The sequence below is a fragment of the Candoia aspera genome, chromosome 3, assembly GCF_035149785.1.
Source record: "Candoia aspera isolate rCanAsp1 chromosome 3, rCanAsp1.hap2, whole genome shotgun sequence".
Classification (NCBI taxonomy): Eukaryota; Metazoa; Chordata; class Lepidosauria; order Squamata; family Boidae; genus Candoia; species Candoia aspera.
In genome coordinates, this window is record NC_086155.1 from 62,422,612 (window position 1) to 62,440,770 (window position 18,159).

Here is an 18,159-nt window from a genome sequence, read left to right on the forward strand (position 1 = left end):
TCCTCAAGGCCAGCATCTTGCATGATGTGTTCTGCGTACAAGTTGAATAGGTAGGGTGAGAGGATACAGCCCTGCCGTACTCCTTTCCCAATCTTAAACCAGTCTGTTGTTCCGTGGTCTGTTCTTACTGTTGCTACTTGGTCGTTATACAGATTCTTCAGGAGGCAGACAAGATGACTTGGTATCCCCATACCACTAAGAACTTGCCACAATTTGTTATGGTCCACACAGTCAAAGGCTTTAGAATAGTCAATAAAACAGAAATAGATGTTTTTCTGAAACTCCCTGGCTTTTTCCATTATCCAGCGGATATTGGCAATTTGGTCTCTAGTTCCTCTGCCTTTTCTAAACCCAGCTTGTACATCTGGCAATTCTCGCTCCATGAACTGCTGAAGTCTACCTTGCAGGATCTTGAGCATTACCTTACTGGCATGTGAAATGAGTGCCACTGTTCGATAGTTTGAACATTCTTTAGTGTTTCCCTTTTTTGGTATGGGGATATAAGTTGATTTTTTCCAGTCTGATGGCCATTCTTGTGTTTTCCAAATTTGCTGGCATATAGCATGCATTACCTTGACAGCATCATCTTGCAAGATTTTGAACAGTTCAGCTGGGATGCCGTCGTCTCCTGTTGCCTTGTTATTAGCAATGCTTCTTAAGGCCCATTCAACCTCACTCTTCAGGATGTCTGGCTCTAGCTCACTGACCACACCGTCAAAGCTATCCCTGATATTGTTATCCTTCCTATACAGGTCTTCTGCATATTCTTGCCACCTTTTCTTGATCTCTTCTTCTTCTGTTAGGTCCTTGCCATCTTTGTTTTTGATCATACCCATTTTTGCCTGGAATTTACCTCCAATGTTTCTAATTTTCTGGAAGAGGTCTCTTGTCCTTCCTATTCTATTGTCTTCTTCCACTTCCGCGCATTGCTTGTTTAAAAATAATTCCTTATCTCTTCTGGCTAACCTCTGGAATTTTGCATTTAATTGGGCATATCTCCCCCTGTTGCCTTTTGCTTTCCTTCTTTCTTGGGCTACTTCTAGTGTCTCAGCAGACAGCCATTTTGCCTTCTTGGTTTTCTCTTTCTTTGGGATGTATTTTGTTGCTGCCTCCTGAACAATGCTGCCAACTTCTGTCCAGAGTTCTTCCGGGACCCTATCTACTAAGTCCAGTCCCTTAAATCTATTCTTCACCTCCACTGCATATTCCTTAGGAATATTAGTGAGCTCATATCTAGCTGATCTGTGGGTCTTCCCTAATCTCTTTAGTCTGATCCTAAATTGTGCAAGAAGAAGTTCGTGATCTGAACTACAGTCAGCTCCAGGCCTTGTTTTTACCGACTGTACAGATGTCCGCCACCTTTGGCTGCAAAGGATGTAATCAATCTGATTTCGGTGTTGTCCATCTGGTGAAGTCCATGTATAAAGCCGTCTCTTAGGTTGTTGGAAGAGAGTGTTTGTTATGCAGAGTGAATTGTCTTGGCAAAATTCTATCAGCCTATGTCCTGCTTCATTTTGTTCTCCCAGGCCATACTTACCTGTAATTCGAGGTGTCATTTGACTGCCCACCTTAGCATTCCAGTCTCCTGTGATAAAAATAACATCTCTTTTAGGCGTGTTGTCCAGTAGGTGCTGCAGATCCTCATAGAACTGCTCTACTTCAGCTTCTTCAGCATTTGTGGTTGGGGCGTATATTTGAATCACTGTGATGTTAGATGGCTTGCCCTGAATTCGAATTGAGATCATTCTGTCGTTTTTTGGGTTGTATCCAAGCACTGCTTTAGCCACTTTACTATTAATTATGAAGGCTACTCCATTTCTTCTGTGGTCCTCTTGTCCACAGTAGTAGATCTGGTGGTCATTTGATGTGAAGTGGCCCATTCCAGTCCATTTCAGTTCACTGACGCCCAGAATGTCTATCTTTAATCTTGACATCTCACCAATAACCACATCCAATTTGCCCTGTTTCATAGATCTTACATTCCAGGTTCCAATGGTGTGTTGATCCTTAGAACATCGGATTCGCCGTTCACCACCAGCACCGTCGGCCGCTAGCCGTCCTTTTGGCTTTGAGCTAGCTGCGTCATCACGTCTGGGGCTAGTTGAGCTCATCCTCTGTTCTTCCCCAGTAGCATTTTGACCATCTTCCGACCTGGGGGTCTCACCTTCCGATGGTATACCGACATATCTCTGGTTGTACTGATCCATTTAGTTTTCACGGCAAGAATACTGGGGTGGGTTGCCATTACCTTCCCCAGGGATCACATTTAGTCTGACCTCTCTGTCATGACCTTCCCGTCTTGGGTGGCCCTTCACGGTTTAGCTCATGGCATCATTGAGGTGCTCAAGCTCCAGCACCACGACAAGGTAACGATCCTTTGCTGAAGAAAAAGAGATAAAGAGTTTTATCTTCAGTATGAAGAGCAATTCCTTAACAGCAGTGCCAAGCTTGTTGCAACAGACTTCGAGTGTGCGAAGGGAGACATCTGGCCTGGCTATCTTTCTTCAGAAATTCAGTAACAACTAATTTGTTCCTTGCAGTAATAATGCTCTCTATACTTTCTTTCAGGGTATCCTGATGCTGCTCGGTTGATTCCCTATCCCTTGTAGACCTTAAGATTTTTATTCTGTGAAGGTTGACACATGATTAAAGCTATTCTCCCCCTGTCCTCACCTCTACTCCTGTTTTAAGCCCTGCTACATCTTTTAAGACATTTGTTTAGCTCTACTACAGCTCCTGACTAGTGAAATGAAGGGAAGGCCCTAGACCTTCCCTGCTTCACATATTCAAACATGTCTTAAAACTTCGTGTTCTATGTTCTTCATCAAAATAACAGAAAAGTATCACATCTGTGTTTAGAACTAGTTAAAATCTCTCCTTCCCCTGATACTTATAGGGCTGGGCTCCAAAAATATATGAAATATTAATAAAAAGCAAGCAACTGTACCATTAAAAAAGTAAGCTGTTTATCCACAACACTGCTGAAACTAATCAGATGATTACTATTTACTGTTAGTGTACATACACCCAGACACATACTACCTCACTGCTTATTTATGTGAAAGTTCATAGAAGCCACAAACAAGAATTATGCAGTTGCTTGTAAATAAACTCCATAAGGTTTAAATACTACAGCAGATGTAAAGAACTGTAGGAGGTATGCCCACAGATATCTCCCTTGGTGCCCTCCAGACTACACTTTAATTTTGTTGTTGATTTAAATAATTACATGAAAAGCTGGCATACTGCAAATAAGTAACACCTCTAACATTATCTTCATTTCAAATATGCCTCTAACTCCCACATGGGACTCAGAGACAGAGTTTGCTGATAAAAATGGTTTGTGTTTTGTTCTGAGCTCTGAATAGTCAAAATTGCTGTAAATGGAATACGCTGAGCTCAGAGCATTTTCCACATCTCTAATGAAGGTATGTGCGTACATGTTTCCTTCTCTCTTGGACCTTTACTATCCATGATGAAAGGTGAAAGGTCCCCTGTGCAAGCACCGAGTCATGTCTGACCCTTTGGAGGGACACAGATTTCATGACGTTTTCCTGGCAGACTATAGTGGGGTGGTTTGCCAGTATTATCCATGTTAGCAAGACACTATTTTTACAATTCATTAAAATATTTGCATCCATTTTCACTTGCAACTTTTCTTAAGATTTATATCAAATCTTTTTTTTCCCCAAGGGAAAATGCATTATGAAGTATTTTCATTAAAGATAGACTTCAACCACTCCCATAAAACAGTGGACATATTTCTTATAAATATTTGTTATCCTAATAAAGATACTATTCTGAGAATAGTAAATACTATTCTGAGAATATGTTAAATATTATCTAATGGGCCAAAGTGACTGCAAATATTTTATAAGTAGAAAAATTCACATTCACATTTTATTTTCCTAGTATTTTTATGCTAAATAATTAGTATTGTCCAGAGTCAACTTCTTTAGCAAAGTTACACATAAAAAGACAGACTGTGGACACTTACCTTAGGTTTTGTTTTGTTTTCCTGTTTTCTGTGATTATTTTTTTGTTTTTGATATTGTACTGATTTACTTATCATGTATTTTGTTTTAGATGTTGTATGCCGCCCAGTGTCCTTTAGAATGGAGTGTCATATGTACTATAAATAAATAAAAAAGTGGCTTAATCTTTCTTGCAATATATATATATATATATATATATATATATATATATATGAAATAGAATTTGCATATTTTGAACCTGTAAATCCTTTTTTATAATAATTTTATTAAAATTTACAGTTACAAAGATAAAAAGCAATACAAGCTAAGAAAAATATAAAAGAGTAAAAATAAAAAAATAAAGTGCAGAGGAAATGTGTGTGTGTATGTGTGTGTGTGTGTGTGTAAAATAAAGAAAATAGATATATGAAGAAATAACTTTCCTCTTCATCACAAGTACAATTTCAGTAACTTATCACCTTCTCTGATACTTCAACAAAAGCTCTCTTCTTCCTATATCTCATCTCTTATTTATAAATTCTTAAAGCCTCTTCATTTAATCCTAATCAGCAAAAGTCCCTTAAGAGTTACCGGAGATAACATATATGTTTTAACCTTGATCAAATAAACCAATTTTATATCCCTTCCTTTTGCTTTTCATTTTGTCTTTGTCTCTTCTCAGAAAGTCCTTCAAAACTTTAACATATCTCTTTTGTAAATCCAAAATGAAAAAGTTATCCAAATCACTCTTCTGGTTTGTTATTTGTATATCCCTTTTAATTATTAAGACATCAGCCAGTTTCATTTGTATATCCAGTGTATCATTTTTATCCATGTCATTCTTGTAACCTTTCACTTTTAAATCCACATTCAAATCAACTTCAGTCTCAGTCTTGTCCAGTAAAACATGCTGCTCTTCTATAACCTTTTAAATCCAGTTTTATGATAGCGGACAATCTTAAAGGTAACTTCTGAATGCATTGTTCCCAAATATCCTTGAATTCATCCCAGGTTAGAATAATTTGCTCCATTCTGTATTAATGGGTTTCTTCTTCTTTAATTATAATCTTTTAGTTCTTTCTGGTTCCCTCTATTGTTCAACCTTCAAAGTCCCATCTTATGTTTTTTTGTCTGGTCAGCAGCATTTTCCCACAGGAAGATTTCTTATACTAAATTTCAAAATCTTCATTTTTAAAAAATAAAATTCCAACAACAATATATTCCCACAGGAAAGATTCTTGTAATTAGTTTCAAATTCTCATTTCAAATCCATCTGGCCCCTTAGTCCATTTATAACTTTCTCAAGTCAACCTTCTAATCACCCTTTTGCTGTTTATTCCAAAATAGTTTTTTAAGTCCTTAAACTTGCATAAAAGTTTTTTCATTAAGGATGGAAGGAGACTCGCTTGGTGTAATGGAACTTGCTGTTCTGAAGGTTCTTAATATCCAAAAAGCAAATAACAAGCAATTTTCAAAAGTGATTAAGAAAGGAAGCATGTGAACCCAGTGTCCTTTTGAAGGCACCAAACGGCAGCTTGGGCAAAGATAGCAATCCCTCAGCTCCCAGAGCTCTAAACCCATTGGAGACCACTGTCTTACAGTCTCCTCGTGGGGACCTACTGTCTGGAATGCTTGTGGGCAATCCCAAGTTCTCTCCTTGTTCAAAGAGGAATTCCAAGAAGCTGGTCCATCTTCAGTTTGCCATTGCTTCCACGGAAGTTTTGAACCTGTAAACTCTAATATATCTGGAATCAATGCCCCTCATTATTGTGCTTCATCATTCCCATTAATTAAAATAAACTCTATAGTTAGTGATTCTTGAGAGAGTATATTGTGAACAAAAGCAGAAATCTATATTTCTGAATCTACAAATCCTAGTTTAATTGTACAAGTTCAATCTCTCTTTTAGCAAAGGATGGGTTTTTTGTTTTGCATTAATACTCCTGACTTGCCTCAGCTAATCTCACACAATTTGGACAACTTTATGGATGCAGGGAAATACATGTCTTTATAGTTCTTAAACATGACCTAAACTTCAGGCTTTTTTTCCTCTCAGGACTGCAGTTTAGGCCAGTAAAGTGTTTTCTTCCCCAATTCCACCCCATGTGTTTGAGCTCTGAACATATGGAACAGAGCCCTGGTGCTATTTCTGAAAAAGAAAAGCATCTGTAGGAAACTATATTTGAAACAAGGATGGGGGTCAATTGGCAATGTTTTTGCCCTTTTGTCCTACTTCTCACTGCATTTGGCCACTCAAATAACTTTACTGATGTGGCCACAAATTAAGTTTATGATATGTATTACCTTATAAATTAAAAAGCATGTTTTAGGGACAATATCAACACTTGCTATTATGAACAAATAAAAATACTCAAGTATTCTTAATCGCTTTATTATTATACCTATAAATATTAGGAGTCGATTGAAGGCTATTATTTTAAAGCTTACAAGCTGGAGAAATATAATCACAGATATAGTAAAACTGACATTCAGAAGCAGACATTTTAAGAGAGAAAAATGACTTAAGTCCATTCCTCTTCTAGTATGTTTTTAATATTTTGTAATATTATATTAATCAACTATTGGTGAAATTATCCAAATAAAATCAACTCAAGGTTTCTTATTGGTAGAAGTCAGCATAATTATTCCAAACAATATAATTTAATGGTATTTTCCAAAAAGGCTATGACTAATCAGATATCAGACCAAAAAGATGAAGAATGTCTGTACATAAAACAAATCCAATGGCAACAGGTGCTTAGGACCTTCTCATCCTGAGAATCAAGATAGAAAAAGTTTTCATTGGAAAGAACTTCCTCTTGTATTCCTCTTGAATGGAAGTAAAACAACATCATATGAATAATCAAAATTAATTCCTAGTTTTGCAGTAACAGAAAGAATGATTATTTGTTGGTCAAAGAGCCCCATAAAGTCAAAAGTTTATCTTTTAAAAATATAGGCTTATTCTCAGCATGTATTGATTTATGTGATTAATAGTACTGAAAACACTTTCTGACTAAATTTAAAACCTAGTAGCTATCTCCAATTAATCTGATAACTAGCAGTCTACTTACCACTTTCAAAGCAGGCATCAAAAAGAAGATGACCTTTTTTTGTCTCTCCATAGTAACCTGGTGGAACAGCAGTATATTTGCTTAAGTTTCCTGTAATAGTTTCATCTATTCCTATGTCGCTACCTGTTGGAATAATAATAAGGAAGCTAATTAGATACAATTGGGAACTCAATACAAAATAAAATAAAGTGGTTCTCTTTATTAATGATTTGCAAAAGTGGCAAAATCTAAAACTCATACTTTTCAAGAATACCAGCTGAAAATTACTCTCTCCACAATGAGATCAAAGAACAAAATTTATCTGACAACAACATTAATGCTCAACACTTCCACTAATAAATCACTTGATTTTATACTTTGTATGGGATCTCATCTACTGTATCTATGTGAGTTGTATTAGTATTTGAGAAAGCCAAAGTGTATTTAAGGCAATCCACAGCCTCCCCTTATGAGGAAATTTCACAAAGCACGATGAATTTTTTGGAACTATACAATGTTGATGTATTGAATAAATCAGCCAAAAAAAACAACTGATGTTGATTTTTCAACATAATAGCTGTTCTGCTATTATGACACTATGGCATAGTATCATAATAGCACAACAGCAGAGCTCCTGTCAAGATATTTTCAAAGCATTAGTGCACTATATAATAAATAATAGTAAATGTCACTACTGTTCTAGAACAGGGAATGTTCTAATGCGCCCTACTGTTCTAGCTCACAAATGAGTGTTCATGATCCAGAGTAAAATCTTGTATAGTTACAATCAAAAATTAAAATGTTATTAAACATATGTAACATACCTTACTTTACAGTGCTGTACACTTAACCCTGTTGTAATTACCCATTGCCATATTAAATTAAATTTAGCCTGGTTGCTTTCGATTTTTTAAAAAATATATTGTTAATATCAACTCTAAAATTCTCTAAAGTTTACATTTAATTGAAATTAATGGCATTTAAATGAAGAAATCAGATATGCAATCCTACTTATTCCTGTCCACTGGTAATCCTCATTGGACATGTTTTGTATTTGGAAAAAAGGGATGGTGCTATTACTTGAAACATGGATATACTTAAATTACAGTTGATCTGAATGGAGTTTACATCTGAGTACACATCTGAGTACACATGTAAAGGATTATACTGTTAACACGATTTTAATTATTAATTATATAACACTCTTCTGTTGAGGGACCCCAGAGCAATGTACAAAAAGTATGAAAGTAATATTTTGCAAAAACAGTTCAATAAAGGGTATTAAAACTGCCATAAAGTGAACGTAACGAGAATACAACGATTTAAAAACAGAATTCAGATACAAACAGCATAAAAGACAGTATAGTCCTGCAATTGCTTCCAGAAATGGCTCAGATGGGCCCAAAATCACTGTTAAGTTGGATGTACTTAGAAATCTAAATTGTAATTAGATTAACAATGAATAGGTGAATAAACATATCTTCACTTGATATTTAAATCAAGACTGGGTTGTGGGACAACTGTACTGCTCTGGGAAAGAGTTCCATAACTGGCACTTCAGAAAAGTCTCCACTCCCAGATAATGCAATGTAAGTCACATCCACCAAATGGTCTCCAGAGCTATCTTAGTCCTTCAGTTGGTTATTAAACGAGACAAACTTTTCAAAACTACAATGCATTTTTTTTCAAAAAATTATGTAGAATTCTAGTTCCAAATGCTTATAAGTAGCTCTTGAGAAGTATTTGCACTACTTTTCAAATAGGTAAATCAAATTATTTCAATATTCTTAAAGTATCTGCAGTCATAATATATTTAAATGGGCCAACATGTAAAGAACAGAAAAGCAATATATTAATGGCAAACCACCCCGCCCTATAGTCTGCCAAGAAAACGTCGTGAAAACGGTGTCCCCCCCAAAGGGTCAGACATGACTCAGTGCTTGCACAGGGGACCGTTCACCTTTTTTTTCCAGAACCTGTAAATTCCTCTAAAGAAAAGGCAAATAAGCAAAACCAGTGAACTATTTTTTAAATAAATAACTTTAGAAGTACAATCTTTAACTGGCCCCTCAATAAAGTATACAGGTAGTCATTGAGTTATGACGTTCATTCAGCGACTGTTCGAAGTTATGGCAGTGCTGAACAAATGGTACTTAATCCCCACACCCCAAAGTTTATGTATTTATCAGATTTTTCTGCCACCCATCTCCTACCCAATGACTCTGGGTGGCTTACAGGTAAGTTGCAGCCTTTATGGCACCCCCACGGTCACGTGATCAAAATGTGAGCACTTGGCAGACCACCTGCACTTACAACCACAGGGGCACTTCAACTCCCCCACATCTCTGCCCTTTTGGCCTCTCTGCACAGTGGCATGCCTTGACAGCAGTGGCACTGGGGCTGAAGTAGAGGTCTGGGACCCTTAGCAGTCTCAGCTGGCCACCACCACCACCGTTCTCCAAATCGTGCCTGCCATTTTTGCAATGCTTTGGGAGGCCTCAGAAACTTTCTGAAGGCTTTCCCAAGCATTGCGAGAACAGCGTGCACTATTTGGAAAAAGGCATGCACTATTTGGAGAACTGTGTGAACGACCTTGGGAAGAAGGTCTGGCGCGGCCAGCAGCTACCTCACAAAGTGCATCCTGTCAGGAGGAACACAGCGAATGGCAGCAGATGGCAGCAGGGCCAGGAAGTACAGGACAGCACAGCTGGCAGGGTGGCAGGGCTAGTGAGCAAAGGGTGGCAAGGCCGCCAGGCCAGCCAGGCAAGTAGAGCACAGCCAGGCAAGTGAGCAGAATGCAGGCCAGCATGGCAGACAGAGTGGCAGGGTGAGTGGAGCACAGGCTGGCAAGGCCAGCAGAAGCGGCAGAGTACAAGGCAGACAAAAGGGCAGAGATGGGGGGAGACTGGCAGATAGAGGGAGTTGAGAAGGAAGCAGTTCCTTACTTTACCAAGGCTCGGGGCTGGAAGGGACCAAGCTGGGAGTAGCTTGGATCGGGATGGGTCCTTGCCTAAAGACCAGGGGTATTTGATTAATGACAGCAATGGGGAATGCCGAGACTGCCATTGCTAAGCAATGTGGTCACACGATGTCATGCTTTACAACTTAGCAATGGAAATTCTGGTCCTGATTACCGTTGTAACTCAAGGACTACCTGTACAGTTCTTTCAAAAAGGATCCTTTAAAAATTTGTGCATATGAAAATACAATTGATGAATTAATGTTTAAAATTAAATTGATAATGTTTAGCCTTTTAGAAATAAAAGTTCTCTATAACTTCCAACATTTAACAAATATATAACAAAGATTATTAGCATAAGATAACACTTAATGTATATTTTATATTGAAACTTTTTCACATAAATGTATTAAAATTAATATTACCCATAAATGATAAAAATGCCTTATTAGTTAAATCTGACCTCTGTATAATAAAAGGTATACATACCTTGAAGCAAATTATCTCAGTAAAAATAGTAAATTATAATTTACTAGTGATGCAGAGCAAATGGAGAGGAATAAAAGCAGGGCTATATCATTGCTTCTGCTAAGAGACCAGCTGCCTTTGGCCCTCTCTCAATCTGAACTGTTTCTCCCAGCTGGTTATTATGTAAACTGTAATTTACGGAACAGGCAACTGAGTTTGTTCTTTTTTCATACTCCCATTCCCTTTTCCCTGTGAGTTATATTTTTCAGAAGACAGAGACTATCACTTTACTGATTTATGTAAGTTCCCTCAGAGCCATTTTTGTTAAGAGTGAGCTAAATACACTGAAAACAAATAAATACTGTCATGATGACTTTCATTAGAAATCCAGATTCTACACAATCTAATAAATCCTATAATTATTATATTAACACTTGAATTAGGATCTTACAATGTGATGTTTCTGTGAATTTAGGCAAAATAAAAAACTGAACAATTACATGAACTTATGAAGTTGTATTATAAGGACCATATTACAGATTATTTAGTAACTACAGTCTAATTCTTAGTTGGCAATATAGAGCCAGTGGGCATCGAGCAGTCCTAGAATCTCACCTGCCTAAAGCTCACTGGGATTCTCTGTCCTCCTGATTTTACTTTAATTTAAAAATTATTTTTATAGTTGGCAAGCAGTAAAGCTCCAACTCCAGCAACGCTTCTCTCCTCTTTACTCTCCCCGTGTACCTCCAGAGCTCATATAGGTCAAGAACATACTTCGGAAAGGGAAGAAAAGCAAGAGAACAAAGACCAGAAGGTCAAGGTTCAGTTTGTAGCCACTCATCAAACACTCTGAAAAAAGAAAAGGAATGGCTTGATAATCTTAGATATGGGCTGTAGGGATGTACTATACCATCACTTTTGAAACTGGTGGTAGAACTGGAATCATTGTAAAATATTATCTCTCAAGCCTATTTCTGCCAGATAATCCACAGAAAATATCTTGGTCAAAGGTATTAAATTCCATTGAGTAGTCTATCAGAAGCAACTGGTACAAACATATCCTCTTTGCTAGCTCTCAGTGTAAATTGTCTTCTGTAATATTAAAGGAGTGACTCCTATATTTCCAGTAGTTTTTATTAATAATCTATCTTCAGGAATATGAAATATGATTAAAAGCTTTTCAGAATGGGCATCCAAACGGGCTTCTTCAGCTTTTCTTGGTCCTTGAGATTACAAAAAAAAACTTTTTGGGACTCACAATAGTACTACTGGATGTCTCTACTCAGATACAATAATAACAGCAAAGTACAATTTATCTGCCTCTCTCAAAGTCCTGGCATAGGACAATACAGGCTGTAGCCCATGTTTGATCAAATTCATTCCAAGTCTTCTTCCACAAGTACTCTATCAGCTTTGCTGATTTATTGCCCAGGTGGCTGTATAAGAAAGTAGTGGACACTCCAGAGCAATTGTAACAAACACAGAAATAGCTACATGTATTACATATATCCCAAAAATATATTTGTAAAAAGGCACTAATTTTTTACAGAGATACCTGCCTCTGTCAAAAGTTAAAGGTGTAAATCTTATGTACATTGAATATAAGATTAGACAAAACATGTTTAAGAGTACACAGTGGCAATAACTTCATTTGCATGCAGCGGGGCTTACTTTTACAGATATACAAAGGACTGTAGTGTTCCCAGTTAGATATTTCAAACAAGCCCTAGAAATCTATAGATTTGGCTCACATATTGTACTAAGCCATGGTTTGCCATAAGCTATATTTTGTAAACCACACCACACACAAGTACAAAACCAAGCAAATCACATTTGTGCAGTGCGTGAGTTTGGCTGAAGTATGGTTAATTAGTAATTTTACACAGGACCTTCAAGAAATACTGAGAAATCAACTGCACTTGATCAATATTAGTATCAACTGAGCCAAAATCAGCACTGAACCCTAATTTTCAAATATCCTCCTCAGTGTTCAAAAGCTGAGGTGGGAAGAAGGGAAATATGCAACTTTAAAGAGTTTGCTTGCAACTGCTGTAGAGAAGATTGGGAGTCGCTTTATATATTTTTCTTTTCTTGTTTCTATTGCATTTTCTCTCTCATACTTTTCTCACTTGACTTTTTTCTTTTTTCCTTTCCTTTATATTTATCTTTTATATCTGAGAAAATTTTTAATAAAAATCATTATAATAAAACCTTAAGGTTTCATTTTTTTTTCTCATTCGATACTAGGTTACCTCAAATCAAAGCAAACCTGGTCTTTTCTTCTGCCATAGCAAATCTGTGAAGCTTACGAGCAATTTGGTTTTCCATTGATGGAAACTTTTGTTCATCCCACCTTCTGGGCTCTGCACTTGATTAGCTTGTTCCTAGTTCTCTAAATAATAGGAAGACATTTCTCCCTTTCCCTCAACCAAAACAGCTTGCAACCATGGTTTGAGGTTTTGGGAAAATGCTTAGTTGGGAAAATGCTGACATGATTTCCTTTCACTTTTACAGTTTTGAAGAAAATGTTAAATGCATGAGGAAAAGTTACTTTGCAGTTAGAAACCTTCCTCATAGCAACTGCTCCCATTTTGTTTACAAAAGACCAGACAGATACACAGTGCGAACTAAAATGTGGCAGGGTGCAAGGTATTTTCTTTCCCTTTTATGTACACAGAGAGTAAGGGATTTTTGACTCTCTTCTTGGTCAGCTGGAAATGAGCACTGATTGGCTCATGATGTCCCCTGCTTCTTTTCAATATTCTGAGGTGAGCCAAAATGAAGATGAATACGGGTAAGCTTCATATAGTACTGCTATACAAAGAACTGGGAAGCAGAAACAGTAGTATGAGCTGCAATGATGAATATGGAGGTAGAATAACAGACGATGGAACAGAATGACAACCCCTGGAAGTGAAATAATAGAAGTAGTAGTCAAATAATGGCCTAATGGAAACAGAATGATGGAATGAGGTTCAGAGCCCCTGAGACTATAGTGATATTCAGAATGAGAGGCTGTTGTGTAGGGATGCCAGCACCTGCCTGTAAAATGACAATTTCAGATCAAGCTGGACTTTGGAAATAAAATCTTGCACCTAAAAATTCAGCACTGATGTCTTGGAGTTATTTCTATCTTTACAGAATACAAAAAATTACATTAAAAGACTAATATTAATATTCATATATATTTCTTACATCAGAATTAATAGTGAAGAAAAGATGTATTTTCCAATGTTCACCTCAGTGTATACTTAATGATAAAAATTAACATTAAAATTAATCATCTTCTGCTTGTTCTGTATTATCAATTTATTCCAGATGTACTTCAGATAAAGCTTTTATTATGCTACTCTCCTACTTCATTCATAAATTTTATGGGGGGGGGAGAAAGGGGGTGCACATGTTATCCTATTCTATGTATAAACCTTGCTTTCCCACTTTCTTCCATCTTTTTCTTTCCAGAAAGGAAAGGTAGAATTGCTGCAGAATGTTTTGATTAGCAGTAATTATGACCCTTTGTCTGAAAGCACTGAGGACCTCACATTGTCTAGCTATGATTCCAACCCCAGGCTAGTCATTCTACTCATATTAATCCCAAATTTCTGTGGCCTTTTCCAGTCCTTGGAAAAGGGTCTGGCATGACTACTCCTGTCATTTTTCCCTTTCAACACTGCTTAGGTTAGGTTACGTTATTCATCCAGATATCTATGCCACTTTTATGAATATATTCAGCAAACAAAATATGTTTCATTTCATTTTGATCCCCATGCCCTGTTTCATTCCCCTTCACTCTCCAGATACCACCCCTTGCTTTTATCTGTAGTTTTTTCATGGTCCTCGAAAAGCTCCCTAGCTTCCAAACGACATTTCCTTTGTGAGGGGCTTCAGCTCAGTATGCCCCAATATACCTGGAAGTGTAAGAGCCTTTTTCCCCCTCAAGCCAAAGAGGCCTGTTCTTCCTTTATACTGTAAGTAGATCCCTTTCTCTACCTACACGCCCAGCAAAGGGTCTGCTATATTTACGTCTGAAGAAATAACGCTTGTTTGTCTTACAGCAACAGTATTTGCACAAAATATAAGGTCATTCCTTAGCACTCAGAGGCTGAACTGCCTTTCTGATACCTATTCTGAACGCCATTCCTTCCCCCACCCATAAATGTCTATTCCCTCCCCCCTTAAAGACCCCAGGCAATTCTCCCAATTCTCGCCCCCTCCCCCCGAGAGCTACTGCAATTACTAACCCGTTTCTGCTGTACTGCTTCCCTCCGCCATGTTTGTTTTCATTCCTATTTTCTCCCCCCTCCCAGCACTAGACGCTGCTGGAACGTCACCATGGCAACCTACGTCACAGCCTGGGAAGTTCCTTATTCCGTCTCCGGAATGCGAATAGTTTGTATCAGGATTAAAAGTGCTAAGAATTGTGGAAACTGCTCTGCGCTCGTTCCAAGCTACAATACTGTAGCCTAGTATTCCTAGCTTCGTGTTAAGCGAAATTTAAGTGGCTGGAAAATATTGATAGACAAGGACATGGACATTGCAAAGCTGTAGATGGATAAGTGGCATTTTTATTCAAAAGTAAAATCAACTAACTTCAGTTAGGATGCACCCGGAAGTGGACCTCGATGGATTAAGTGATAATTATGTCCAAATAAGAACTCATGGGGCCTGGCTACCGTTTCTTTTGAGTGAAAGTTAATGTTATGAGAAGGAGCTACCTCTACCTGAAGAATGCACAGGCTTATAAAATTGAAAGTATATGCAGAAAGGTTTTGTAGTCTTAGCTATTCCTTTCTGAAATAAACAGGACATGAGAGAGAGCACAGGCAAAAGTATAAGTCTCATCTTATTGTGTTTTATTTAGACAGATGACTAAATGAAGGCTTGCTTCACACCCTTAAAAAAAATGCTCCATTTTTATTTATATTGTTAAAGTTTTCTTCAGAATGGATTATTTCCTCCTGTTCTGTGGGGATGGGAACTGTGAGAAGGAGTGAGGGGTGTTGGCTTCCATTACCAATGGCTTATTTTCCATGTGTGTTTGCACACATGCACATGTATGTTTTGCACAACATGTCCCTAAATGGTTTAAGATCTATCATCTGGCTAGCTGGTCTCTAGCTTGATTTCTGGATGGCTTGAAATAGTTTGGTTCCTGGGTGGCCTTTTCAAATTCACTCAATGGGTTCTGGGCTGCAGGTGGGGGAAGGGAGGGAGGGAGTGGAAGAAGCTGTCCTCTCATTTGCCATAAATCAGTGTTTCTCAACCTTCCCAAGTTTAAGATGTGTGGACTTCAACTCCCAAAATTCCCCAGCCAGCATTCTTCCTGTGTCTTTATTGTTCTGTTTATGCAATGACCATGAGATTGTCTAAATCTGAGTCTTCATCCTCCCCTCCAAATATGGGTATCCAAAACTTTTTTAGCAAAAGGAAAAGCAGCAAGACAGAAGACAGCAAGCAAGCTGCCTCATCTTGAGGAGGAAGTGAGTAAGAGCAGCACTGCTTACTTGTTGATGCAGCTACAGGGCCAATTACTGGGGGTCCCACCCAGGAGTAACTGATCCCCATGGACAATAATGACACTGGACTCTTTTGCCCTTCTATCAAACATAGTCCTCACCAAGGATCAAAGACAGGGCTTGCTAGAGCATCCCTGTGTATTCAGTACCTACTATGGTTTCTGGCTGGATACATCTGGCACACAGGCCTTTTGTCTGCTGTCGTTGGGACAGTACATGTCATGGCTCTGTTACTCCAGTGTCAGCCCTTTGAAATAGGCCAGGTCAGGAAACAGACTTCATAAGGATTATTGGAACTCTACTGTTGCAGTATATAATAATCTTGAAAGCCTGACAGACATTGCTCTCTCCCCCTTCCCTTTATACCAAAGCAGGGCAATTTTGAGTTTCTTTTTTACTCCCTCTTTCCTTTCAGGCTAAGCTGGTATTTATATAACAACTGTCAAATACTTTCTTTAAGGCCATCTCCACCTAAAGAATGCATTGTGCAAATGTTATGTTCTTTTTTTTACAGATGGTCTCTCACGATAAACAGGAAGCATCAAGCAAAACAAAAAGCATTGAGATTCAACCACTCCTACAAGGTTATCCAGAGGCATGCTACAGCTTCCTGGCACAGAACTGCAGTGACATCTGTGGCAGATTTTCTGCATATAAGGAGAAATCCAGAGCAGAACATCATGTGTCTTGTTGACTGCATCATGCAAAAGCAGGTTGCCAGGAACCATGCAAGGCTCTCATCTATCCTGGCCAGCATTATCTTATGAAGGACTTGTGACATGACTCTCTGTGGTGGCAGTAGCACCTCTGAGAATGTCAAGGCCCTCTCTGAGTTCCAAGCTGATGCAGTCAGTGAGATACTGGAGGAGCACTTGGAGAAAGCATTGAGCAATTCTCAATGGAGCTTCAGCTGTGGAGCATCAGCTTATCTGCATCTGTAAGCAGGTGCTCCAGGATCAGATAGTTGAGGACACTAGTAACACAGTATAGTAATACTACATTAGGTATGCAGTTTTTGGACACTGATAGAGGAAGGTACACTGCCGGTGATGAGTTCCTCAGTTTTGGCTCCATGCTGCAACAAAATATGCATACCGTTGCAACTTCCATTCCTGAAGTATGCCTGAGGTTTATCCTCAATAGGGGTAAATTTCTGAGTCGGGAATATAATGGCTGCAAAACTATGGCTAGGGAGCAGAGTGAGGTGCAGGCAATCATAACACGTGAGACTCAAACTTGTGGTACATGGTCTGAATGCCTTACCCCAGGTAAGGAATGCCATTGGCACTGTTAGGATAATTATATTCTCAGAAAATGCAAACAGGAGACAGATGGTTCCAAGCTAGAAGCAGGTTAGTGATGTTGTTGATGTGCCTATTGTGCCCTGAGCTAAGCAAACATCACAAATAAAAGGAGAAATTCATCCAGGAAAGGGATAAGACTGAAGAAGACCAGGAGGAAATAAGCATGGGATTATTCAATTGATGAGTAGCAAAGAACAAGATCCCAGCAAAACAGTAGCTGGTGAGATGCATAATTGATTTCCTGCTCTCTACAATAATTCCTGCTGCTGCAGTTTGTCATGCACTGCTGGCAGCAGAGCACACCTGACACCAGGAGGGTCAGGAAGTAACTCATAGGTGCATTGTGTGCAAATACATTAATGATGTAACCCTTTAAGCCCTCCATATCCTGGGCTTTGCCCACCTTATTCATCTTCATTGAGGACTCTGCTATCAGCTGGCACTGCAGTACTACACTGGTGAAGGGACGATGAAGGAAAGAAATTGTGACAGCCATGACAGCTTGAGTCAGATGCCATTGTTTCAATACTTCTGCAACAGCACCTGCTCTCAGCCGCCTTTGTTACAAAGGTTGAGATGGGGCAAGGCAGTAGCCCAATCAGAAAGTGCAATGACAGGACGGTAAAGTGTGCTTTTTATTGTGCCTGGGTTCTTTGGTGACCTCGTGTGATTAGTGACACAGCTGAAGTTGCATCTCGCCCTGGGACAAGAAGTCTGGGAGCAGAGACTCCGTTCTCAGGAGGATAGTTGAAGCAGTGGTGTAGCAGGACCTCTGCCTACCCCTTTTTCTTTAACATGAGAATATGACCATGGACTCTTTGCAGCCCTGCTTTTTTGCAAGTCCTGGCTGACCACAACAAGAAAGAAGAAAGTGAGGGGGAAGCA

At 38.5% G+C, this 18,159-nt stretch overlaps 1 protein-coding gene across 1 annotated transcript in view; it reads right to left on the reverse strand.

Annotated features, from left to right (window-relative positions):
• LOC134493401 (BEN domain-containing protein 5-like) overlaps window positions 1–14,743 on the reverse strand; it is a 552,314-nt gene extending 537,571 nt beyond the window's left edge. The window contains exons 1-2 of the mRNA XM_063297909.1: window positions 14,696–14,743; window positions 7,049–7,171 (exon numbers count right to left, since the gene is read on the reverse strand). Of these exons, the coding sequence (XP_063153979.1) occupies window positions 7,049–7,171; window positions 14,696–14,738 (166 nt within the window). The 5' untranslated portion in view covers window positions 14,739–14,743. The remainder of the gene's footprint in view (window positions 1–7,048; window positions 7,172–14,695) is intronic.
• Window positions 14,744–18,159: the final 3,416 nt, after the last annotated feature.